Genomic DNA, 27,642 nt, shown 5'->3' on the forward strand with positions numbered 1-27,642 from the left:
GAGCCTCAGGCTCAATGATGTTAAGTAATTTTCCCAAGTTCCCACAATCAGTACGTGAAAACCAGGTCTGATTCCAAACATTAGGCTGCTTTTCCCAAACTCAGTCTCCAGATCCCAAATGAGGGAATGAGGCAAAGGCAGCCAAGCGACACATTCCGCGGGAGAGCCAAGATGCGTGAAAGTCGAGAAAAAACAAACACGGCAGGCAAAAGTAATTTAAAGGAGGGGGTAGTGAAAAAAGAAAGAGATGGCTGACCAGGAGAAAATGGACAAGCCGGGGAGTCAGCTTCCACCTGCCAGCATCCTGGTGGATACAGTTCAGAATCTTGTCCCCAGTTCCCTGTACTCACAGTAGGCTCAGCCTGGTTATTTAAGGGGAGAGTTGTTGGGCAATTGTTATCTTCAGCACTGGTTAACTCTGCCAGCTCGGTAGATTCCTTTGCTTGGTCTATACACATTAAGAAAAGAGCAGTAAAGAATGGTAACAATAACCATACACAATGCTGCGTACACCCTCCAAATGCTCTTCATGAGATTCATACTGCAAGTACATCACCATCTTTTGGTAAGAGCTGGTAATTAGGACCTGCTATGGGCACCTTGGAAAACTGCTTTTGGGTCTAAATCATAAGAGATATGTAACCTGTGCAGGGCCAGCTTCATGGGTAGACAGGGCCCTACGCACTTGCCTCCTGCCACCCCATCATAATTTCTCTTTTGTCATTTCCAATTGACCCCAAGACAAACTGTATCAGGTGGAGAAAATAATTCAAGGTTTAATCAGCAACTTTTCTTTCTCCAAAGGTATAATAACACATTAATTACTCCTATATGACCAAAGGTTTTCAGTGACCTCTTTCAAGTAATATTTTATCATTGCTTCTCTATGCAATCTAGGTAAGAAATTTTGTTATTTCCCAATATACCTGTCTCTCTTTCGTGGCTGCTAGGAATCTCAGTGTCGTCTTTCTCAAACTCACCAGAACGGTCTGAGGAGATTTTCGTCTGGTCAGGCCTCAACTGAAATGAAAACCAAAAATCACATGATTTTTAAAAGCAGTAATCCTTTTAAAAATTTATTATTAACAGACCTAAAGAGACATAGACAGCAATACAATAACAGGAAGGGACTTTAATACCCCACTTACATCAATGGATACATCACTCAGATGGAAAATCAATATGGAAACATCAGCCTTAAATGACATGTTAGATCCAATGGACTTGACATATACATAACATTCTACCCGAAAGCAACAGATTACACATTCTTCTCAAGCACATATGGAATCCAGGATAGATCATATATTAGGTCACGAAACAAGTCTTAATAAATTTAAGAAGACTGAAATCATATCAAGCATCTTTACCAACTACAGTGGTATGAAACCAGAAATCAATTACAAGAAGAAAACTGGAAAACTCATGAATACATGGAGATTAAATAACACGCTTCTGAAAAACCAACAAGTCAATGAAGAAATCAAAAGAGATTAAAAAAAACTTTTGGCAAATGAAAATGGAAATGCAACATACCAAAACTTATGAGGTGCAGCAAAAGCATTTCTAAGAGGGAAGTTCATAGTGATAAATGCCCACATCAGAAAAGAAAAGAAGGACTTCCCTGGTGGTCCAGTGGTTAAGATTCTGTGCTTCCAATACGGGGGGCACAAGTTCGATCCCTGGTTGGGGAACTAAGATCCCGCATGCTGTGCAGAGTGACCAAAATAATAATAATAATAAAGAAAAGAAATAACTCAAATAAACAACATATCTTTACACCTCAAGGAACTAGAAAGAAAAATAAATGAACCCAAAGTTAGTAGAAGGAAGCAAATGAAGAACAGAACGGAAATAAACAAAAGACACTAAAAAAAACAATAGAAAAGATCAATGAAACTAAGAGCTGGTTCTTTGAAAATATAAACAAAATTGACAAACATTTAGCTGGATCCACATATATATGTGTGTGTATCTATCCATCTATATTTAAAACAGCATATTATTCAGCCATAAAAAAAGAAGCAAATCCTGCCATTTGCAACAACATGGGTGGACCTTGGGGGCATTATGAAAAGTGAAATGAGTCAGACAGAGACAGACAAATACCGTGTGATCTCACTTGTATGTGGAATCTCAAAACCAACAACAAAAACAAGCTCATAGACACAGAGAGCAGATTGGTGGTTCCAGAGGAGGGGGTTGAGGGTAGGCGAAATGGGTGAAGGGGGTCAAAAGGTACAAACTTCCTGTTATAAAATGAATATGTCACGGGGATGTAAGGTACAACATGGTGACTATAGTTAATACTATATTGCATTTTTGAAAGTTGCTCAGAGACTAAATTCTCTAAATTTTTTTGGTTCAAAAAAAGACTTCTACCAATGGTGATAGTTGTCAACTAGTCTCATTGTGGCGATTTTTTCACAATATATACAAAAATGGAATCATCATGATTTACACCTGAAACTAATATGTTTTAGGTCAATTATATCTCAATTTTTAAAACCCCAACATGGAAATGTAAGAGACAGGAAATCATACTAAAACATATTTACTGATAAGTAATCAAGAAGAATTAAACATGCCACCTGTTTGTCATCTCCTAAAGCTTTAATGGAAGCTTGTGCTATGTTGAATTGCAATTCAAAATGAATTTCTATTTTCATCACTTCTTTGTTTCTGATATTAATAGGCTTCTTCAGGTAAATTTTGAGCATCTTCATCTCAGTTTCTAGCAAAAATAAAGTAGACCAATGTAGATCAACATACTGAAAGGTTATATTTTTAAATTTTATAATTTTAAATAACTGCACTGGGATATTTGTTCACTGTCCAGATTCTTCCACAATGAGAAGTTGAAAAGAAATTATTTGAATAAAGTTACTCTGAAATTATTTTTATTAGATGCACATGTGTGTTTTTACACACACACACACACACACAAAAATATGTTTAAGCAGTTAATCTAGCAGAGATAGAAGTAACTTAGTAGCATAGCAAATGAGATATTTTGTCTTCTAAAATTCAATCCATTTTTTAAAGAACATTTGTGAATACAAAGCTATCATCTGTAACAGGTATTTTACTTCTCAATATATTAAGCACAACACTCATTCTCATTCTATCTGTCTCTCTCAGATCCCACTCCTTTCTAAAATTCAAAATAAAATCCACTGTTCTCAATATACAAACTGGAATAATCCACACTCATCTCAACAGATTCCACTTAAAGAAGAGAAATGGAAACATTCTCCAGAGAGACCTAATTCTCAGACAACAGTCTCCTTGAGGGCCTCCTACCAGGACATCAGCCCTTTACTGACAAATAGTAATTGGTTTTAGAAGAGAAAATAGTTTAGACCACAGTTCATAGCGAGCCCAAGAATAAGCCACAGGAAGTACAAGCTGTGTTGGAAGCAGCAGGGGTGAAAAGAGTAAAACCCATGAAAGAGCAGGCAAAGCTCAGGGTCCCAAACTGATGAGCATGAAAAGAGGAAAAAAGAGACACACCTGGGTCTAGATCTGTGGCCAGTGGTACTCGAAATGTGGCTAGTACAACATGAATTGCATTATAAGCATAAAATACACACTAGTTTGTGAAGACACAGTACCAAAACAGAGAAGGTAAAACATCTCATTAATTGTTCATATTGATTACATGTTAAACTGTTAATATTTTGGACATACTGAGTGAAATAAATATATATTATTAAAATTAGTCCACTTGAAAAAAACTTTTTAATGAGGCTACTAGAAATTTTTTTATATATGGTTCAGATCCTATTTCTATACAACAGTGCTGGCCTCTAGTAAAGTTCAACAATCCCCCAAATGCTGATCTTACTGGACGTTCAGTCACTGCAGAGAAAGTCTCTAAATCCCTGTAGCAAAAGTAATTCTAAACAAGGTCTGAAAATGTAAATAGCTAGTTGCGCTGTGGGGCTTGGTACAAGGGCAAGAAGAAATAGCCCGAGGGCTGCCCTCAACAGGCTCCTAAAACACTGTCAACCCCTTAGCAGGAAGGGCTCCGCACACAAAAGGCAAGTCTTGCTTGTAGTGTTTGCTACACAAGCTTCAGTTGCCTCGGCTATAAAACTAAAACATCACACCTACTTCCTCCTGCTACTGTGAGGCACTTTATGAATTTTAAAGTCTCCCCAAAATGTGATATATTTATGAAGTGTAGAATATTAAGTTTGGCAAGTTGGTTGCTGAAAATCACCTCAACAGCAAAGTTCAGGTTCAGAAACTTAAAATATGTAATGTTAGGGGTACCACAGTCAGAAAATCCATGGAAGTCTATAAAAATATTAACTTCAGAATAAACACCAATGATATTTTGCATACCTTAAGTGAACAGTAACAGGTAATGACTATATAAACTAAGTTACTCTTAACTTATGATTATATTGAATTTACATTTCTAGTAAGATGTTTATAAATCCCTTTCCTTTACTACAGATAGGAGACACCTCCAACTCAACGTATACTATCTTTCCAATGTTGTGACTGTAAAACTGCTCGTTTGTGCTTCTTCCCGTCTGTGACACCATAAGAAATATATATTTGATCTTGGCCTTTGTTCCTGACACAGAGCTTCTGAAACTCATTTTAAGTGATGGGGTGCTGGGAGCATCTTTTGTTCTAATATTTGGTCTTTGACCCTGGTTCCTGACACCAGAGCTTCTAAGACCCTTGGAATGCCCGGGGTGATGAGTATTTTATAAGTTAATGAGGTGACTGGGGGTTAGAGGACTGGGGGTTGGAGGACTTAAGGATGGGGACTGGTCAAAAACTTGCACAAGCCTCTTAGATAGCCTCATCCACCAGAGGGCAGACAGCAGAAGCAAGGAGAACTACAATCCTGCACCCTGTGGAACAATAACCACATTCACAGAAAGACAGACAAGATGAAAAGGCAGAGGGCTATGTACCAGATGAAGGAATGAGCTAAAACAGAAAAACAACTAAATGAAGTGGAGAAGGGCAACCTTCCAGAAAAAGAATTCAGAATAATGATAGTGAAGATGATCCAGGACCTCAGAAAAAGAATGGAGGCAAAGATCGAGAAGATGCAAGAAATGTTTAACAAAGACCTAGAAGAATTAAAGAACAAACAGAGATGAACAATACAATAAATGAAATGAAAAATATACTAGAAGGAATCAATAGCAGAATAACTGAGGCAGAAGAACGGATAAGTGACCTTGAAGACAGAATGGTGGAATTCACTGCTGCGGAACAGAATAAAGAAAAAGAATGAAATGAAGTCAGCCTAAGAGACCTCTGGGACAACATTAAATGCAACAACATTCGCATTATAGGGGTCCTAGAAGGAGACGAGAGAGAAAGGACCCGAGAAAATATTTGAAGAGATTATAGTCAAAAACTTCCCTAACAGCGAGTCCCATACAGGATAAACCTAAGGAGAAACACTCCGAGACACATAGTAATCAAATTGGCAAAAACTAAAGACAAAGAAAAATTATTGAAAGCAGCAAGGGAAAAATGAAAAATAACATACAAGGGAACTCCCATAAGGTTAACAGCTGATTTCTCAGCAGAAACTCTACAAGCCAGAAGGGAGTGACATGATATACTTAAATTGCTGAAAGGGAAGAACCTACAACCAAGATTACTCTACCCAGCAAGGATCTCATTCACATTCGATGGAGAAATCAAAAGCTTTATAGACAAGCAAAAGCTAAGAGAATTCAGCACCACCAAACCAGCTCTAAAACAAATGCTAAAGGAACTTCTCTAAGTGGGAAACACAAGAGAAGAAAAGGATGTACAAAAACAAACCCAAAACAATTATGAAAATGGTAATAGGAACATACATATCGATAATTACTTAAACATGAATGGATTAAATGCTCCTACCAAAAGACACAGGCTTGCTGAATGGATACAAAAACAAGACTCATATATATGCTGTCTACAAGAGACCCACTTCAGACCTAGGGACACTTACAGACTGAAAGTGAGGGGATGGAAAAAGATATTCCATGCAAATGGAAATTAAAAGAAAGCTGGAGTAGCAATACTCATATCAGATAAAATAGACTTTAAAATAAAGAATGTTACATGAGACAAGGAAGGACACTACAAAATGATCAAGGGATCAACCCAAGAAGAAGATATAACAATTATAAATATATATGCACCCAACAAAGGAGCACCTCAATGCATAAGGCAACTGCTAAGAGCTATAAAAGAGGAAATCGACAGTAACACAAAAACACTGGGGGACTTTAACACCTCACACCAATGGACAGATCATCCAAACAGAAAATTAATAAGGAAACACAAGCTTTAAATGACATAATAGACCAGATAGATTTAATTGATATTTATAGGACATTCCATCCCAAAACAGATTACACTTTCTTCTCAAGTGCACACGGAACATTCTCCAGGATAGATCACATCTTGGGTCACAAATCAAGCCTCAGTAAATTTAAGAAGACTGAAATCATATCAAGCATCTTTTCTGACCACAACGCTATGAGATTAGAAATCAATTACAGGGAAAAAAACGTAAAAAACACAAACACATGGAGGCTAAACAATACGTTACTAAGTAACCAAGAGATCACTAACAAACTCAAAGAGAAAATCAAAAAATACCTAGAGACAAATGACAATGAAAACACAACAATCCAAAACCTATAGGATGCAGCAAAAGCAGTTCTAAGAGGGAAGTTTATACAAGCCTACCTCAAGAAACAAGAAAAAATCTCAAATAAACAATCTAACCTTACACCTAAAGGAACTAGAAAAGAACAAAAAAACCCCAAAGTTTGCAGAAGGAAAGAAATCATAAAGATCAGAGCAGAAATAAATGATATAGAAACAAAGAAAACAATAGCAAACATCAATAAAACTAAAAACTGGTTCTTTGAGAAGACAAACAAATTGAGAAACCTTTAGCCAGACTCAGCAAGAGGGAGAGGACCCAAATCAATAAAATTAGAAATGAAAAAGGGGAAGTAACAACTGACACTGCAGAAATACAAAGCATCCTAAGAGACTACTACAAGCAACTCTATGCCAATAAAATGGACAACCTGGAAGAAATGGACAAATTCTTAGAAAGGTATAACCTTCCAAGACTGAACCAGGGAGAAATAGAAAATATGAACAGACCAATCACAAGTAATGAAATTGAAACTGTGACTAAAAATCTTCCAACAAACAAAAGCCCAGGACCAGACGGCTTCACAGATGAATTCTATCGAACATTTAGAGAAGAGCTAACAGCCATCCTTCTCAAATGCTTCCAAAAATTTGCAGAGGAAGGAACACTCCCAAACTCATTCTATGAGGCCACCATCACCCTGATACCAAAACCAGACAAAGATACTACAAAAAAAGAAAATTACAGACCAATATCACTGACAAATATAGATGCAAAAATCCTCAACAGGGCTTCCCTGGTGGCACAGTGGTTGGGAGTCCGCCTGCCGATGCAGGGGACATGGGTTCGTGCCCCGGTCTGGGAAGATCCCACATGCCGCGGAGCGGCTGGGCTCGTGAGCCATGGCCGCTGAGCCTGCGCGTCTGGAGCCTGTGCTCCGCAACGGGAGAGGCCACAACAGTGAGAAGCCCACGTACTGCAAAAAAAAAAAAAAAAAAAAGTCCTCAACAAATTACTAGCACATAGAATCCAACAACACATTAAAAGGATCATACACCATAATCAAGTGGGATTTATCCCAGGGCAAGGATTCCTCAATATATGCACATCAATCAATGTGATACACCATATTAACAAACTGAAAAAGAAAAACCATATGATCATCTCAATAGATGCAGAAAAAGCTTTTGACAAAATTCAACACCCATTTATGATAAAAAAAAACTCTCCAGAAAGTGGGCATAGAGGGAACCTACCTCAACATAATAAAGGCCATATATGACAAACCCACAGCAAACATCATTCTCAATAGTGAAAAACTGAAAGCATTTCCTCTAAGATCAGGAACAAGACAAGGATGTCCACTCTCGCCACTATTATTCAACATAGCTTTGGAAGTCCTAGCCACGGCAATCAGAGAAGGAAAAGAAATAAAAGGAATACAAATTGGAAAAGAAGAAGTAAAATTGTCACTGTTCGCAGATGACATGATACTCTACATAGAGAATCCTAAAGATGCTACCAGAAAACTACTAGAGCTAATCAATGAATTTGGTAAAGTAGCAGGATACAAAATTAATGAACAGAAATCTCTGGCATTCCTATACACTAATGATGAAAAATGTGAAGAGAAATTAAGGAAACACTCCCATTTACCAGTGTAACAAAAAGAATAAAATACCTAGGAATAAACCTACCAAGGGAGACAAAAGACCTGTATGCAGAAAACTATAAGACACTGATGAAAGAAATTAAAGATGATACCAACAGATGGAGAGATATGCCATGTTCTTGGATTGGAAGAATCAATATTGTGAAAATGACTATACTACCCAAAGCAATCTACAGATTCAACGCAATCCCTTTCAAATTACCAATGGCATTTTTTACAGAACTAGAACAAAACATCTTAAAATTTGTATGGAGACAAAAAAGACCCCGAATAGCCAAAGCAGTCTTGAGGGAAAAAATCGGAGCTGGAGGAATCAGACTCCCTGACTTCAGACTATACTACAAAGGTACAGTAATCAAGACAACACAGTACTGGCACAAAAACAGAAATATAGAACAAGTCAGAAAGCCCAGAGATAAACCCACACACCTATGGTCAGCTAATCTATGACAAAGGAGGCAAGGATATACAATGGAGAAAAGACAGTCTCTTCAATAAGTGGTGCTGGGAAAACTGGACAGCTACATGTGAAAAATGAAATTAGAACATTCCCTAACACCATACACAAAAATAAACTCAAAATGGATAAGAGACCTAAATGTAAGACTGGATACTATAAAACTCTTAGAGGAAAACATAAGAACACTCATTGACATAAATCACAGCAAGATCTTTCTTGATCCACATCCTAGAGTAATGGAAATAAAAACAAATATAAACAAATGGGACCTAAACAAACTTAAAAGCTTTTGCATAGCAAAGGAAACCATGAACAAGACGAAAAGACAACCCTCAAAATGGGAGAAAATATTTGCAAACGAATCAACGGACAAAGGATTAATCTCTAAAATATATAAATAGCTCATGCAACTCAATATTAAAAAAATAAACAACCCAATCCAAAAAATGGGCAGAAGACCTAAATATTTCTCCAAAGAAGATATACAGATTGCCAACAAACACATGAAAGAATGCTCTATATCACTAATCATTAGAGAAATGCAAATCAAAACTACAATGAGGTATCACCTCACACCAGTTAGAATGGGCATCATCAGAAAATCTACAAACAACAAATGCTGGCGAGGGTGTGGAGAAAAGGGAACCCTCTTACACTGTTGGTAGGAATGTAAATTGATACAGCCACTATGGAAAACAGTATGGAAGTTCCTTAAAAAAGTAAAAATAGAATTACCATATGACCCAGCAATCCCACTACTGGGAATATACCCAGAGAAAACCATAATTCAAAAAGACACATGCACCCCAGTGTTCACTGCAGCACTATTTACAATAGCCAGTTCATGGAAGCAACCTGAATGCCCATCAACAGACTAATGGATAAAGAAGATGTGGTACATATATACAAGGGAATAATACTCAGCCATAAAAAAGAATGAAATTGGGTCATCTGTAGAGTTGTGGATGGATCTAGAGACTGTCATACAGAGTGAAGTTAAGTCAGAAAAAGAAAAACAAATATCGTATATTAACGCATATATGTGGAACCTAGAAAAGTGGTACAGATGAACCGGTTTGTAGGGCAGAAATCAAGACACAGATGTAGAGAACAAACACATGGACACCAAGGGGGGAAAGCGGCGGGGGGGTGGGGGTGGGATGAATTGGGTGATTGGGATTGACATGTACACACTGATGTGCATAAAACTGATTACTGATAAGAACCTATTGTATAAAAAATAAATTAAATTTTAAAAAAAGGTTTTGCTTACATATCAATGATATTTCTTGAAAAGAAAAAAAAAGGATGGGGACTGGTCGCCAGAAAGACCAAGGTATGGTTAGAGGGTTGGAACTTCCAGCTCCCCAACCTTCAGGGAGGGCAGAAGGGCCAGCGATTGAGTTAATATTCCATAATGCCTACGTGATAAAGCTTCCGTAAAAACCCCCAAGCTACGGGGTTCAGAGAGCTTCTGGGTTGGTGAACACAAACGTTCCAGGAGGGCGATGCACCCCAACTCCTCAGAAACAAAAGCCCTTGCACTTGGGATCCTTCTGGATCTTGCCCTGGGTATTCTCTTCATCTAGCTGTTCATCTGTATCCTTTATTATATCCTTTATAATAAAATGGTAAATGTAAATGCATGCTTCCCAGAGTTCTGTGAACCATTATAGCAAGTTTCAAACCCGAGGAGGAGCTTGTAAAACGTCTGATTGGTAGCCAGTTGGTCAGAAGTACAGGGGTCAACCTGAGACTTGCAATTAGCATCTGAAGCGTGGGCAGTCTTCACTGTCCCTTCATTCTCCCAGAGTTTCACGGTGAAAGGCTCTCATCCTCTTCTGCCACTTCCTTTACTGCCTAATCTAGCCCAAACTTCCCTTTCTCTAGTATGTAACAGGGGAAATTAAAAATAATAACGCAAGTGATTCTTGTTCATATAAATTCAAATTAATTGTGTCTGTGAAATGCAACAGTCTAGTCGTACATCTGTTTGTAAATTAATTTCAGCATTGCTTGTATCTGTGATTCTTTGGATTTTCCTGGTTATTACATCTTATTAATTTGCTCACTAATTAATGAAATCTTTTACCCACATTTATTTTATATTTGTATGCGGGTCATGATTTTACCTTTTCAAAAATTACCCTTTAACAAAACACTGAAGTTAACTTATGTACACAGGAAATTCCAGCAAGGAACGCTCAGGGCTGAAGAAGGATTACCTTATCCTAAGTAGTCCCATGGGAGAACCTTCAAGTTAAGAGTTCAAGGCCAGGAAGGATGGATTTGTTCTTTCCAGGACTTGTATGATGAGAATCATGTTATCCATTATACTTTTCACCCTGGCTTTCAGGAAGCTAAGCACCAAATTTGTTTTTTTTTTAATTGTACAACTTTATTTTATTTAAATTTATTTATCTTCTTCTTGGCTGCATGCGCCTTCATTGCTACACACGGGCTTTCTCTAGTTGCGGAGAGGGGAGCTACTCTTCGTTGCAGTGGGTGGGCTTCTCATTGTGGAGCACAGGCTCTAGGTGTGTGGGCTTCAGTAGTTGTGGCAGGTGGGCTCAGCAGTTGTGGCTCGCGGGCTCTAGAGTGCAGGCTCAGTAGTTGTGGCACACGGGCTTAGTTGCTCTGTGGCATGTGGGATCTTCCCGGACCAGGGCACAAACCCATGTCCCCTGCACTGGCAGGCGGATTCTTAACCACTGCGCCACCAGGGAAGCGCTAAGCACCAAATTTGAATCTCCATGGTGGCCAGATCAACCTTCTTGACAGACATTTTTATTCTTGTTTGTGGTTCCAATTTTCTATTTCTATTATTTTGTTACAAATATGCAAGCTGCCCTAAATCCTTTGTGAAAAGAACTATAAAATCCACATAATTGCATAGTATTTAGTTTTAACTCTTTAGTAAAGCAAATTACTTAAAAAATGATTATGTGTATTGAGTTACTTTCAAAACATCCATTTTTTAAGAGACCCAATTCAGGAGTCCTGGTCAAGTGTGACTATATCTGAAATACTGAACTGGACCAATACCTTTCTTCTACCCACCCAGAAAAAGATCACTCCTGACTCCATGCCCCTCAACGCTACCTACCAAGAGAAGAAAGGTGACGGAGATTTAAGAAGGGGGAGTCAGGGTTTCCCTGGTGGTGCAGTGGTTAAGAATCCGCCTGCCAATGCAGGCGACACGGATTCGATCCCTTGTCCGGGAAGATCCCACATGCCGCGGAGCAACTAAGCCCATGCGCCAAAACTACTGAGCCTGCGCTCTAGAGCCCACGAGCCACAATTACTGAAGTCCGCGTGCCTAGAGCCCATGCTCTGCAACAAGAAGCCACCATGAGAGAAGCCTGCGTGCAGCAACGAAGACCCAATGCAGCCAAAAATAAAAATTAATTAATTTAAAAAAAAAAGAAGGGGGAGTCAGGGCTGATATTTAAATAGTTTGTACATACCCAATTATTAGTGTAAATATGTAGGAAAGGGAGGGCAGGTACTATAACCATTTTTTAAAATGGTAGTACAGGACTTCCCTGGTGGCACAGTGGTTAAAAATCCTCCTGCCAGGGCTTCCCTGGTGGCGCAGTGGCTGAGAGTCCGCCTGCCGATGCAGGGGACACGGGTTCGTGCCCCGGTCCGGGAAGATCCCACATGCCGCGGAGCGGCTGGCCCGTGAGCCGTGGCCGCCGAGCCTGCGCGTCCGGAGCCTGTGCTCCGCAACGGGAGAGGCCACAACAGTGAGAGGCCCGTGTACGGCAAAAAAAAAAAAAAAAAAAAAAAAGAAGACTCCTGCCAATGCAGGGGACACGGGTATGAGCCCTGGTCCAGGCCACAACTACTGAAGCCCTCGTGCCTAGAGCCCGTGCTCCACAACAAGAGAAGCTACCACAATGAGAAGCCCGCTCACCGCAACGAAGAGCAGCCCCTGCTTGCCAAAACTAGAGAAAGCCGGCACACAGCAACAAAGACCCAATGCAGCCAAAAATAAATAAATAAAATTAATAATTTTAAATAAAATAAAAAAATAAAATTACAAAAAATAAAAAATTGTGGTACAAAACATAAAAATGGTTAACAAGGTAAATGTTAAGTGTGCGGTTCAGTAGTGCTAAGTATATTCACATTCCTGTAGAAGAGATCTCCAGAACCTTTTCATCTTGTAGATCTGAAACTCTGTACCCATTAAACAACTCCCCATTCCCCCTTCCCTGCAGCCCCTGGTAACTAACCACCATTCTACTTTCGTCTCTATCAATTTGACTACTTTAGATACCTCATGTAAGTGGAATCATACAGTATTTGTCTTTTTGTGATTAGCTTTTTCCACTTAGCGTGATGTCCTCAAAGTTCATCTATGTTGTAGCAAGTGTCAGAATGCCCTTCCTTTTTAAAGCTAAATAATAGTCCATTGTAGGTACAGATCACATTTGCTTTATCCATTCAACTGCCGATGGACACTTGGGGTGCGTCTACCCTTTTTTTTTTTTTGGTTGCACCGGGTCTTAGTTGCAGCAGGCAGGCTCCTTAGTTGCGGCTCACGGGCTCCTTAGTTGTGGCATGCAAACTCTTAGTTGCGGCATGCATGTGGGATCTAGTTCCCTGACCAGAGATGGAACCCAGGCCCCCTCCACTGGGAGTGCGGAGTCTTAACCACTGTGCCACCAGGCAAGCCCCTGCTTCTACCTCTTGACTCTTGTGAATAGGCTGCAATGAACGTTCATATGCAAATCTCTTCGAGTCCTGCTTTCGATTCTTCTGGATATATATCCAGAAGTGAAACTGCTGGATCATATGGTGATGCTATTTTCAGTTTGTTGAGGAACCATAATCATTTTTACAATGAGAAAACCAGGCAAGTCATGGAACCTCAAAGTTACAGAGTGGAGGACTCACTAATCTTTTGCCCTGAGCATAGCCTTCTGTCCACAGCACTCACCACCTCCCCTCCACGTCAAGTGCAAGCAAAGTCTGCTCAGGAATTAACTAAACATACACTGCAAGTGTAAACAGAAACAATACTCAGGACTAAATGCGGGGTAGTTTAGAATTAACATCTTACCTATTATGCTGAAATTAATCGCTGCTTCCTTCAAAAGTCTTACTGAGTCCCATAAAGTGCTCTTGGAAAAAATAAGTGAAATTCATGAGCACATAACACATACTTGGACATGAACACTCTCTACGCACTTAGGTCTAAACCGGAATCGAACATGATTACCTCAGGATTGTTTATATAAAAAGTTACACTCTGAGTTCCTAGGTTGAAATCAATCCAAAATTTCTCTAATTTTTCATCTGCAGGTTTTCTCATCTGTAAGATATAATTTCAGTATTAATATCATATGAAAGGGTCAAATGAAAATTACTCCATTAAAAACAGAACTGCTTTTCTGAGAACAGCCCTACTTTAAGATTATAGGGTCACCGTTTATTGCCTTACTCATTTCTGCAAAATAGGAGGAAGGTTTCAATTTTATATAACCAATCTATTTCTGGAAAAACCCTACTATACTTAGCAATTTAATAGATGTTTAAATGTGTCAGATAACTCTAACCACACAAACTTTTTTTTTCTGGTGCCAATCACAGAGAAAACTCTTCTATGTTAAAGCAGTAACAATCCACACTGCCTATGGATAGAAGCTTCTAGCAAAGGAGGTACTGTGATCAAACATAAATGGTGACTTGCCATCTAACTTACCATGTGTTAGAATAAGGCTAAGACCTGAAGATTTCAAATTATCTTTATTTTAATTGATTAGTCAGCCCTCTGTATCCACGGGTTCCAAATCCAAAGATTCAACCAAATGTGGATTGAAAATATTTAGGAAAAAGAATTCCAGAAAGTTCTAAAAAGCAAACCTTGATTTTGCCATGTACTGACAACTATTTGCACAGCATTTACACTGTGTTAGGTATCAGATGTAACCTAGAGACGATTTAAAGTACACAGGAGGATGTGTGTACATTATATGCAAATACTAAGCCATTTTATATATGGGACTTGAATATACGCAGATTTTGGTATCCACGAGGGGTCCTGGAACCAGTCCCCCATGGGTACCAAGAAATGACTGCATTATAAAATAAACATATTCTCTTAAAGAAAGAAAGAAGGAAAGAAAGACGGAAAGAAAAAAAGGAAAGACAGATTCAAACAATATGATGCTAATAGAGAGAATAAATATCTCCTCCTCTGTCCCTCAAATTCCCGTAGGTACCTTTCCATGGGAACCATTAACAATGCCTTTGCTTCCTCCCAGATGTGTTCTAGACATACTCAGGAAGTATATACCAAGTTTTTATTCCTCAACAATGGAACAAACACTAGACTTAACTATTCTTCCACTTGTTTTCCAGTAAATAGCATTTCTTGGCCATTGTTCCAGCATACGTGTCTACTCTTTAACAGCTATAGAGTTGAACAAAGGGTTTTTTTTTAATTTTATTATATTTTTTATATAGCAGGTTCTTATCAGTTATCTTTTTTATCCATATTAGTGTATACATGTCAATCCCAATTGCCCTATTCATCACACCACCACCACCCACCCCCTTCTCCCCTTGGCGTCTATAGGAACAAAGGTTTTAACACAAGTCTATATCACGGGAAGCCAGTGTAAGGACCCCTACTGAAGCTGATGGAAATTTAAATTCCAAGCAGAGATTGGAATCCTCAGACAACCAGAAAGAAAAACAGACTCGAAATATAGGAATCAGGCTTCCAAAATTAGTTCTAAAGAATGTACAATGTAGTCGTGAGCTAACGGCTCAGCTCACAGAGGCCAAGAAGGGGGCCCTCAACCCAAAACAATGAAATGGTTAACTAGAACATTCTAGAGACATGATCCAGGAAACGTCAGCACAGTCCAGGTTCAGAGACCTATGAAAAGTTTACCCGGAAACCGAGATGCTGCACGTTGGGGCACTTTTACAGGAAGGACCTTGTGCCTCTAGAAACCAAAGAAGGGGGTGAAAAGAGACTGTTCCATTTTGGACTATAAAGTACAAGGCAGAATGATCTAGAGAAAGGAGAGTGACCGTAATTGCTGGGGATAGAGTGGGAAGCGTCTACCGGGTGGAAAGAAGCAATGGACTTGCCCTATTCCCTCCAATCCAGGCATGAATAATGCTGCTCAAGAGGATAGAATAAGGCAAGGTTCCTGTAACTGATCTCATGAATGCAGTATAAACCTAAAATTCCTTTACGTAGGAGTAACACTAGGGCTCTTCAATATAAGCTTCAGAGTTGAGGCCTAAGAGGAGAAGCAAGTTTCCTTTTTTAAAAAAGCCCTTCTGTGTAGCAAGAGCCGTTTGGCCTGATGTAAACCTACCTATGGGTTTCACTATACACCCCCCACCCTCACAGCCCCTGAAAGAGAGACACACATACCTCAAAATCATCAGCAAAAGCAGCAATGCATGGAAATGAATAGACCCTGCAAAACACCTCACAATTAAAAAGTAAAATAAAATATGGACCGCACACATGACCTACGGATGTTCTATAAACAAGCATGTATAACTAGGTACGCCATTATGTCCCTTGGTACAAAGTATGAAAGGGGCTCTCAAACCTACAAATGGAGATCTACCATGGGCAGAATTCAAATCTCCGTCTGGCAGTCCACAAGCCAGGTTTTCCGGTACCATATATACCTCAGCCCAGCTGCTTGGCAAGAGTCCTAATCAAAGGAGTGAATTCAGCCAATATTTTCTCATCAAGGACTTAACTGTCCATAATACGGCTTTCCCGAGTAACCTCAGATCTATAGGAAATCATTCTTCATAAAATCTCCCTGGAGGATATAAAGTTACAACTGTTCCAAATCACAAATCATTTTTAAACACACACGAATGAATCACTAGGCAGAATGTGTCTAATTTCTGAGGTTTCTACTCAATGGATAACTTAGTAATGCTCAGTAAATGCTGTATCCTACATTCTCTTCTAAAACAGATCCTAGATTTCTTTTTTTTTTTTTTTTTTGGCAGTATGCTGGCCTCTCACCGCTGTGGCCCCTCCCGCTGCGGCCCCTCCCGCTGCGGAGCACAGGCTCCGGATGCGCAGGCTCAGCGGCCATGGCTCACGGGCCCAGCCGCTCCGCTGCATGTGGAATCTTCCCGGACCGGGGCACGAACCCGTGTCCCCTGCATCGGCAGGCAGACTCCCAACCACTGCGCCACCAGGGAAGCCCCCTAGATTTTTTTTTTAATATTAGACATTTTCAGAATAGAATTAGTCAATAAAGTAAAGCTCAGAAAAACGTCTTACCTTCTTTGGTCACCAAGTCTGTCATTTAGGTGATTGAGAAACCGTCTACAATCCTTCAAAGTAAATAATGCAAACTTTTTTGTTAAAAAAAAAAAATCAAGATATTTAATTTAAATACTACCCTTTGCAGCATGTAGAGGCCAGTGTTTGCTACTACATTTCCAGGATCCAGTGACATCACAAGGCTTCACAAGGATTCATTATTAATCACGGTAACTAAAATAATACTTTGTGTCACAAAGAGGAGGTTCCAGACCCATGTTCTGAACCCCCAGCCATGAGACTTGCAGCTGAGGAATGCTTAGGTCTCCAACAGTTTTATGTACAGGAACAAGCAAGAGAAATGCCTCTTACTGATGACCTGGATTGTAATATTCGACTAACCCACAGGGCATCCATCTCCCTACCATCTCCCCAGCACAAGCCAACCACAAACCCATGAAACTTATCAATTTGGGGTGTATCCTGGTGTACTTAACCACTGTAGGTTTTCCTTATCAGGAGTTCTCTAACCTGCTCCTTCCTGGAATCTCTGTCCCGCTAAAGGTTCTAAGAATAAAGAATACATTTATAGTTCTCCCAACCAACAGTGATCAGGGAGGCAGACTGTTACCCCCAAATTTCTAAAACCAAAGAGATACCGATCTAGACTTTTATCCCTTTTGTTAGCAAGGACTGTCTGTTGTAGTCAAACAGTCCTCACACTCCGTGTCTAGATTCAGCACTAAATGGACATTAATGTGAACTTTCATCTAAAAGCAGTCCCACTAAGAAGCTGATGGCTCTAGGGGGAAAGTAATTTGAGAAAGGGGATAGTTACTTTTGTCTTATGTTCCCCTAATTTCCCTGCAGATGAGAGAATCACACAGAGGGGAAAGGAAACTAATACTGGAGTGTCTACAACATCTCAGGCACTTTTAGTTTCTCTCATTTAATTCCCACAATTCTGAAGTTGGTTTTATTCCCATTTTACAGATAAGAACACTCAGGCTTCATGAGTCAACTATCAGCTCCAAGGACATATTGCACAACACAGGGAATATATAACCAGTATTTTATAATAACTATAAATGGAACTGTAACCTCTAAAAATTGTGAATCACTATAGTGTACACCTGTAACATATAACATTGTACATGAACTATATTTCAATTAAAATTTTTTTTTAAAAAAAAGTCAACTACTTTGCCAAAATGTATACATCACATCAGTCGGGGAGGTGGGACCCAAACCCAACTCATGGTATTCCCACTTAGATCAAACTGCATCCTGGCTAAACAACTACTGCAGATCTGGCAACGGGCTTAAAGTCAAATTTAACGTATTTCATAATATATTTGAAGGTTCGGATTTAATAAAATCCCAAGTGCTCAGCAGTTTTGACCAGAAAGGCTTTGTTCAACATGAGCACTGTTACTAATAATTTTAGCTTTTCCTACAGAATCACCCTCACCTTAAGAACTTTTTTTAAAGGAGAGGGAAAACATTTTAGCTATTTTAGGATAAAGGTGAGTATATGGCAAAGCCATAAACTACGTCTGTGCTACCTGAGGACACAATCACAGTGAGGCCGGGTTGCATGGAAGACACCGAAAATTATTGTTCTCCCAAACTGTGAAGGCTGGAGGGCTCACAACACAAGCACCCCATAATACTCCTCTGCTACCAGAGCGCCCATGCCAGCTTCAGCCTCCTGTCATCATGCCAGCTACTCTCTGCAAGGCCCAAATGCACATTCTTTTCTTCTCCGACTCTCCCTACCCTTCAAGGTTTGTTGAAAACCACTTCCCGCTCCATGACCACTGTCTCTGACTGGATCCATCAAACTCACACAGCTCGGGCTCCAGGCTAAGTTTCCTGTAAAGATGTCCTAATTGTATGCTGGTATGTGGTCCACAAATATTCTGTTTCTATTACCCTCAAGTTATTTCACATAAGTGGGAAACAGCAAGTTTACGAAGGGCGACCTAATCACGTTTAAGAAAAAAGTCCTCCCCTGAGCCCGACATACAGGAAGGCACTGAAAGGATGCTTCATAAATATTGATTAAATGGAATTTTCATGACCAAGAATCTCACCGTCTCAAATTCTCGATCTTTAATTGCTTTGAAAGCCTCAGCAATGGCATCATCTTCAAACCACTGACGGACAAAGTCTTCCCTTGATTTTTTCATGGTCAGTCTACACAAGGCTTCACAGAGAGCCACCTGCTGGTCATAATCTAGAGATTAAGCATACGGCAGGCATGGATAACTCTGGGCACAGAGCAAAAGAAAAACTGAGTTCCACAGGTCAGCATTTGCTCTAAGAAGGTCCATCTTAGAAGACTAGCATTGTGTCTTACAGTTATAAGCAGAAAGACATATCCTGGAGCAATTATAATCATTTAAATTCATCTGTAAGAAATAGTAGGGGGAAATCCAAATGATAGGTCAGTATACAACAAATTTTTAAAAAATGATATTTCTGCAATTTCTATTTTAGATATATTAAAACATTCATCAAAAGCAACTTTGTCCAAGACTCACAGATAGAACAAACTAGTGGTTACCCCTAGAGGGGAGGGGCAAGATAGAAGTAGGGGAGTAATGGGGCACAAAGTATTAGGTATAAAATAAGCTACAAGGATATACTGTACAACATGGGGAATACAGCAAACATTTTATAATAACTGTAAATTGAGTATAACCTTTAAAAATTGTGAATCACTATATTGTACACCTGTAACTTATATAATAGTATACATCAACTATACCTCAATTGTTTAAAAAGCAGCTTTATCCAGCCTTAAATACATCTATAAAAATAAAATCCTAAGAAACTGTAGTATTTCACAGCAGATAAACAAAACTACACATATCGACATGTTTAGATTTCAAACAATTTTAAAGGTAAAAAGCAGGTTGCAGCTGGATACACAAACTTAAATTTGCAAAAACAATAACGTATGTTGCTTGTGAATACACAGCATAAAAGTACAAAAATATTCTTGGAAATGAAAAACAAATCCAAGTCAAAGGATCACCTCTACGAATGGTGAGGGGAATTGGATGGGGATCTGGACACAGGGGCTTTACCTGTAACTCTGATTTATTTAAAAAAGGATTTGAAGCAAATGTGGAGAAAGGATCAAATTTGACTACGCTCATTGGTGAGTAAAGGAATATTAATTATTCTTTATGGATTTAGCATGCTTAACTCTTTCATCATAAATTAAATATAAAAATCCTAACTTCTATTTTTAATTTGACCGTAACTTATTCCCCATAGTTCCAAGATGCCCATAAAACCCCCAATGTCCAATATTCAACATTCTAACATTTAAAATTCTTAATACTTCTTACCACCCACAGTCAAGATTGTCCTTGCAAGGTCTTTCCTGAAACATTTAGATAAATTTCATTTTACTGAGATGAACATAAGTAAAACTCTACTATATTGGCATTAAAATTTTAATCCAAGATGTACCTTTTTGAAAGTATTTCAAATTCATTGTCAAAATTTCCTCAATGTCACAAATATATTTTTTGGAAAAATTGTCAAGTTTATATATTAATGACTTACATATACTTTTTACAAAGAAGCTAGAGCTACTATACATTCTGAGGTTCTATTTCTCCCTCTGTAAAGTGAATTATAATTTGATGGTCTCTGAGGCTTCATCAAATGCTAAGATCCTGGAATTTTACAGTCACCTCACCAGCCTGTGAGGATGCATACCCTCTTTTTCTTTTTCTTTTAAACATAGTTTGACACCTGGAAGAAATGATACAGTAGGTGCTGTAGGTCTTTCCTATAAGCTTTCGGAACTTACTTTAAAAACTGATAAATTTAAGTTAGAGATGTAATGGGATTAAGTTATCACATTATTGTAATTAACACAGACTCCCATATTGCATATTCACTTAAGAATTTCAGTTAAGTGCTAACAAGTGTTGATGTTGATTTTTTAATATCTGCAATAACTCTCCCGCTAAAGAATGGATCTAAGAAATCTTGTAGTAGTTCAGTTTCTCATAATGAATGGATTGATTTGTCACAATTAAATAGAAGCCTTAGAACAGCACCACTGAGAGTTCTGCTTACTTTTATGTTTGCAGATTTTACATTTGACTTGAAGTGCAGAACCCTCAAGAACTAGACTAGAACACTCAAACAGTAAGGCAGGACCACTGCATTAGTTTGAAGACTTAGGAGCAAACATCAGGTCGGCTTCTCTCCAGATCTAAGTACACCACTAAGGGTAATGATTAACTAATCTATTCAACGAATATTTTGTAGGAAAAATTAAGAGAAAACACTGCGTCCTGCAAAGACAAATGAAATGGACAAACATGAGCTCCATGCTCACCAATCACGTCTTTCAGGTCTACACTATGATAAACTGGGTCACCCTGCCTCTTGCTAGTCATGGCTGCATGTCCCTCGAATGACGGTGTGCCACAGGGATGTCACCAACGCTGGTTGGTGGTCAGCACACAGTCACAGGTTTAGGTTCAGATTTCAAAACAGGGTGCTGGTGTTGCGCTTCCCATGGTCACACACTACAACCTTCTCTCCAAATTTCTATGTCCCAGGAACTACATAATTGTGAGTGGGTCACCAAAAACCCCCAAATCCATCCCTTGAAAAGCAATACATGCCCTATTGATATAGGTAAGAGCTGGTAACCTTTGAGCATTCGCTCTCTACCAGGTAATGTGCTAATGGCTTTCAATGGATTGCCTGATTCGACCTGTGCAATAACTCTATTGATCAGCGTTAACGTTGACTCCATTTTACAGATGAGTAGACTGAGGTGTAGTGAGCTAAGACTGTGCCCTAGAGGAGCGACCAGCATAAGTGGCCAAACTAGGATTTGAAGCCTGAGGTCTGGCACCACAGTCTGTACTCTTAACATTCTCCCATGAGTCACTAATCCGGTTCACATTCACAATGAAAAATAATCTATAGCCTGAGAAAGCATTTCACCGCACAAATTTGATGGGGGAAAAAAAACAACCCAACAACCCCAAACACCCAAGGAGAACGAAGACTGAGGTGCCACAACCCGGAAAGATTTTGCCCTTACATCACCACCTAACCAGGCCAAGGTCACGTACATAAGACGACACGAGCCTTCCGACAAGACAAGTTGTTTTCTCTCCTCCCGAGGTACAGCTTGCAGAAGGAAGTTCAAGGTCCTCAGTGCCTGTTGGGAGTTGGGGAAGGTTTTCACAAGGAAGAAAGAAAACGGAGACCTGGGCACGAGCTTCTCCACGGGGTCCAGGGCAACTGCTAACAGCACTATTTGCAACTCACCTCCTGCTGGATCAAACGATTTATACTCTCTTCTGTCACCAGAAATCCTAAGGTAAATATGAAGGAACCCAACATCTGACTTTTCCCTGAAAGCAGAATTTTCAAAGAATCAAACTGATGCTAAAAAAGAATAAGGAAAGGACTCCTACATAGCAGGAAGAACAGCCACGGGCAGTAAACATTTCAGAAATGATGTAGTCTGAGCAAGGGACAAATCACAGCCTGCTTCAAGATCTACAGACCCCCAGGCCACAATCGATTTGCACGGCATAGACGCCCACTGAGGTAAACAGCAGCAGTGCGTGCAAAGTGTGACTGTCTGTGATCACTGCATCTCAGGCAAAGCTACTTTTTTGTCCAGAATGAACGATGTGCAAGGGCAGCTCCTGCACACACTTTCCCACTGTTTCTGTGCATTTCTTACATTTGTGTATTTTATAGAAAGAAAAATTTTATAACGGTCTTATGCTAACGGAAGCAAGAATTTTCAAGCAAAGCGTTGGTCTTTGTTAAATAGCTTAATCATAGAAACTTCAATGGCTACTTACATCAGAACGTAGTAACAAAACAAGGTATGTGGTAATGCTTTATGCTTATTAAACAATAAACTATCATTTCATTTATGCATATTGTGTTTAGATATGACAGTGGTAGTGTACACTGCAAAAACTCATGGTAAAGTCCTAACATTACTCTGATAGGTTCAGAGGTGCAATTTGGATATGTGAATTTTTTTTCTTTTAACCACACACTGCATAATTTTTAATCCCCATAAAACTCATGAAATTGTGGGAATGCAAATCAGAGAGTAGAAATTTTAAAAATATCCCTCTTCAGTCCAAAAAAAGCCACACTGATACTGCTGAATGATTTCTGGAAACAAGAAACATGGCCAGGGGCTGAGCCCAAAACTTGCCTGCCGGCTTAGAACTTGAGAGAGAGATTGTAACAGAGCCCAGGTGACCCAGGTGGACAGCAGGGGACCCTAGAGACATTTATGCACTCTGTTAACCAGCAAGTATCAGATGTCATTCGACCCTTTCACTTAAAGAGTAGTAAAGAGAAACTAACAAACATAGCCCTGTGCAAAAGGAAGGAGCATAATAAGTTAAGAGGTAGCAAAAAAAGTGACTTTGAAAAATGCTTACTTCAGGAAATAAAAGATGATAGAAAAGCTGGGAAGCCAAATCAAAAGCATCTGGTTTATCATCTCAAAACTCAAAAGAATGTGAATTCTATGAAATAAAAAATTAGATTTGTAAGAGAAGGCAACAGTATAAGATGAACACAGAAGTGAGAAAGAAATAAGTAATATGAAAATCTAAGCCATTCTAGATATTTCAGTCTGAGAGAATTTAATACAGGGAATTAGTTACAAAAACATAGGTAGCCACTACCACCCCCTATACATCCCTGGAAAGCCACGGGGAGGAAGTGGTATTACCAGACCCCGGGAATGACGGTCCCCTAGCAAATGCTGTAGCCACAAATAAGCCAGAGTCACAGGAACTATGCAGTCACTCCCAGAGAGAGCACCTCAGCAGAAGGGAGCGGGAGAAATGGCCTTCCTACCTCCAATTTCCTGTCATTCGCTAAACCTGGCAGGCAACCAGTTGGTTAAAAAGCCCAGGAAACTGTTCTATGCAAAGTAGAGAGAGAGGAAGGCAGAGAGGAATGAATCTGAGAGCAGAGGTAGAGCACCACCACCCACGGGTTTCAAGGAAGCAAAGATGTGAGAGCAGAACTGAAGTCCACAGTGGAAGCAACGAGAGCAGAATTAAAGCATCGGCTTCCAAGAAAAAAGTAGCAATTGCTCTCAAAATACACAGGAAAAAACGAATGGGAAAAAGATGTGAAGACAAAAAAAAAGATGCAATGGATGAATAATAGATAATCTTAGAAAGAGAAGAGAATAGAAAGAGTAACTGTAATCATCCTTTCCCATCTCCTCTCTGATGTAACAATTATGCTCTTGGGTGGGACTAACTAGCTCCAGGGGTGGATCCTCATTGGCTTAAACGATGCAGGGGCATCCCATTCATCTTTTCACAGTGGTCGGTTCATTAAGGGGGTGGAGGTGGGGGGACACAAGCAGAGCCAAGCTAGGGCTTTCTTCTGCCGCTTGAGGAAAGTGAACGTTTCTCCCCCAGATGTGAACCAGGAAGCACGGCTCTGGTTGCTGGCCGCCATCTTGCAACCACCAAGGGAGACCAACTTGAGCTCAAAGACAAGACTCAGAGGAGGCAAAATAGAAAGAACTGCAGGAAACAGAGCCTCGCTACAGCCAAACTGCTCCTGAAACTTCCTGTCTCTGACTTTTTAGTTCCTTCAGCAAATTAAGTCATCTTTAGCACTTAAGACTGTTTGAACTAGATATCCTGTTACATACACTGAAAGCACTTTAACTCAGCAGTTTTCAACTAGAGGTGATTTTTGCTCCCCTATGGCACTCTTGCAATATTTGGAGATGTTGTCACAACTGGGGGAGTAGTAGGGACTGCTATTGACGTCTAGTGGGTAAAGGCCAGGGATGCTGCTAAACATTCTATAATGTATAGGACAGCCCCCCCAAACAATGAATCATCCAACCCGACCAAAATGCCAATATTGCCAAAGTTGAGAAGCCCTGCTCTAACTGATAAAATGATCAAAGAATAAAATTTCCCAAGCTAAAGTAAGATCTGATTTCAAAACAACTCATGAAGAACCACATAAAACAACACGTGTGCACATGTGCTCACAACACTCAATATAAGACAGTGAAACAGTTTTGAGGGGAGACTCTGGACTCAGCAAAGCAAGAGTTATATTGGATAAAAGCCACAGGAACACTCTTAAATGATAAAAAGCACTGACCATGTTCCACCCACATACCCTAATAACCTCTTCAAAATGTATGACAGCAGATGGAGACAAAGCAGAATAAAGAACTCAAGAATGAGAACATCAGGCCATAAACAAGCTGGTAGTGAGCCCTAAATAACTACTGTAAATAAGGTTGCAATACAAGGCAAAGAGCAAATACTATTTACAAAGACATATATATATATATAATACAGGACTAAAACCCTGGATTAAATTAAATAAATCTGGGTAGAAAATGGAGGAGGAATAAAAACATGCTGAATTCCTTGCCATACATAAAGAAGAAATAGGTGCTATCATTTTGGCACTCTCATGTTGATGTTGATAATTAAAGTAATTAAGAGTAATTAAGAGTAACAACCAGAAGAATAAAACTAGGACATAAGCATTCAAATCACTAGAGAGGAGCAAATAGTGAAAGAAAATATAATCCATATAGCAAAGCATAAAACAAAGGAATCATAAAAATGAAACACATACAGTAAGGTGAGGTCAGGAGGGTGGAGCCCTCATAATGAGATTAGTGCCTTTACAGGATGCCAGAGAGCAGCCTACTCTCTACCCATGTGAAGACACAGCAAGAAGGTGGCTTTCTGCAAGCCAGGAACTGTGAGAAAATAAGTTTCTGTTGTTTAAGCCACTCAGCCCATAGTATTTTGTTATGGCAGCATGAGCTGACTAATACAGTCACCTAGAGCAGTGTTTCCTCCATTTGGGACAATGAAGTGATTGCAGGGACTATATGAACCTATTAAGTGGTCCAAGCAACAGCTATAGGCTCAACAGATCTCTCTCATATGTATTTTTTTTCAAATATGCAGTGTACACACACTGTTGTAAATCGATTAAAGTTTATTTTTAAAAATTACAAAATTCAAAGTAGTTTTTGCCACTGGGTATTTTATCAACCAACTTTAGAGACAGGAACTATCATATGAAGTCCAGAAAAAACTGACTTGCAAGTATTTGGATCTGCTGACTTAGATTATGGAGACCTCTTTTTAAAAATCAACCAAGCACCATCACACTTAAGCTTCTAGTACTAAATGTCCTCAATTTGCAAGATACCATCCACTGTAGAATGTAGTGTCAATTTAATAACAGCTTTTCAAAAGAAAAATAAAAAGATGGACAATAGGGAGCAGACATATGCATTTTAAGATGGCCCCGATTTCTGTGCCTCTTTGAATCCACAGTTTCATAATTCAAAGTGTTTGTTGGGTTACCTTTAACAGGAGCCACATTGAACAACATCATCGCCCTAACCTCCAAACTGTCTACCTTTTGAGCTCTTGAAAGACAGAGAAAGGCATGAGAATCGGCTCCAAGTTAAATCAGTAATAGCTAACTTTTGCTGTTTTGGAATGACGGAAGTGGCTCTCCATCCCTGATTGGAGCTAAATGGCCAAACGGTGGCAGGAGCAGCTAAATAAAGACTCACTGCAGGCAAATGAGACACACTTTCCAACGAAATTCATTTCAGCATCACAATCTGAATACCATAAGATGGTCAATTAATGCAAATATAATAGTTAAACCCACTTCACTTTTATATATCATTTAGATAAATATTCTTTTCTCTAAACAGGAATATTCTATTAATGAAAGGTATTAATATTCTATTAATAACAGCCAATTAGTAGTAAATAATACACTTACCTTTACTACTAGTTCTGGAAATAATCTAATAAAAAGAAAGAAAAAAGTGAAGCTCGTATTATTTTTAAAAAGCATTATAATCTATAACATTAATGTGCTATGCTGATAATTCTCTAACAGGCAGGAGTTGACTTTAACTACAGCAGAAAAAAAATTTAGAGAAATCCTATTTGACTTTCAATTACTTGATTAAAATCAGCCTATCTCCTCCAATCAGGTGAACAATATATTTGAAAATAAATCACCTCATTTTTCTATAACATTGGTTATATACATTTGTTACTATTTCATATACTATTTCTAATAATAAAATATGAGTCTTTTAGTAAAACCCACATCTTAGAAAAACACAAGTTTTATGAACAACTTGAAGATTCCTACAAATTACCAATGGTATCTGCTCAGTAAAGCATCCAACCTCATCCTTACCAAGGCTGTGTCAAAAAAGTCTTCCGTCACATTAATCAGATATATGTCCGAGGCTAGGTCTGGCATGGTCAGAAATCCTGTTGTTCTTTCAAACCAGGAAACCATGTACACAAGAGAAGAAACACTGATGCAACCTCTATGACTGAATAGCTACTGCTCATTCGATAAAATTTCACAACAGAGTTCTATAATTTTAAAGACCCCTTTCCATTTCACTTAGGCCTGGTTCTGAGGCCCCCATCTAGAACACTCCAGAATGGAATCAGACTGCTACAGAGTTGCAACAAGTTCTCAGATACCAGCAAGAACTGGAGACTTTGCCAGGA

The 27,642-nt window shown here is 39.1% G+C and overlaps 1 protein-coding gene across 1 annotated transcript in view; it reads right to left on the bottom strand.

Moving 5' to 3' along the window:
• Positions 1–27,642, bottom strand: part of LOC101270824 (transmembrane protein 14C) — a 165,591-nt gene that overhangs the window by 35,361 nt on the left and 102,588 nt on the right. The window contains exons 11-23 of the mRNA XM_033408087.2: positions 27,317–27,421; positions 26,888–26,912; positions 22,364–22,449; positions 22,165–22,253; positions 20,407–20,441; positions 19,141–19,283; positions 17,063–17,115; positions 16,181–16,226; positions 14,006–14,098; positions 13,847–13,907; positions 2,592–2,734; positions 927–1,020; positions 351–448 (exon numbers count right to left, since the gene is read on the bottom strand). Of these exons, the coding sequence (XP_033263978.1) occupies positions 351–448; positions 927–1,020; positions 2,592–2,734; positions 13,847–13,907; positions 14,006–14,098; positions 16,181–16,226; positions 17,063–17,115; positions 19,141–19,283; positions 20,407–20,441; positions 22,165–22,253; positions 22,364–22,449; positions 26,888–26,912; positions 27,317–27,421 (1,071 nt within the window). The remainder of the gene's footprint in view (positions 1–350; positions 449–926; positions 1,021–2,591; positions 2,735–13,846; positions 13,908–14,005; positions 14,099–16,180; positions 16,227–17,062; positions 17,116–19,140; positions 19,284–20,406; positions 20,442–22,164; positions 22,254–22,363; positions 22,450–26,887; positions 26,913–27,316; positions 27,422–27,642) is intronic.

This window comes from Orcinus orca, chromosome 10 (genome assembly GCF_937001465.1).
Source record: "Orcinus orca chromosome 10, mOrcOrc1.1, whole genome shotgun sequence".
Lineage (NCBI taxonomy): Eukaryota > Metazoa > Chordata > Mammalia > Artiodactyla > Delphinidae > Orcinus > Orcinus orca.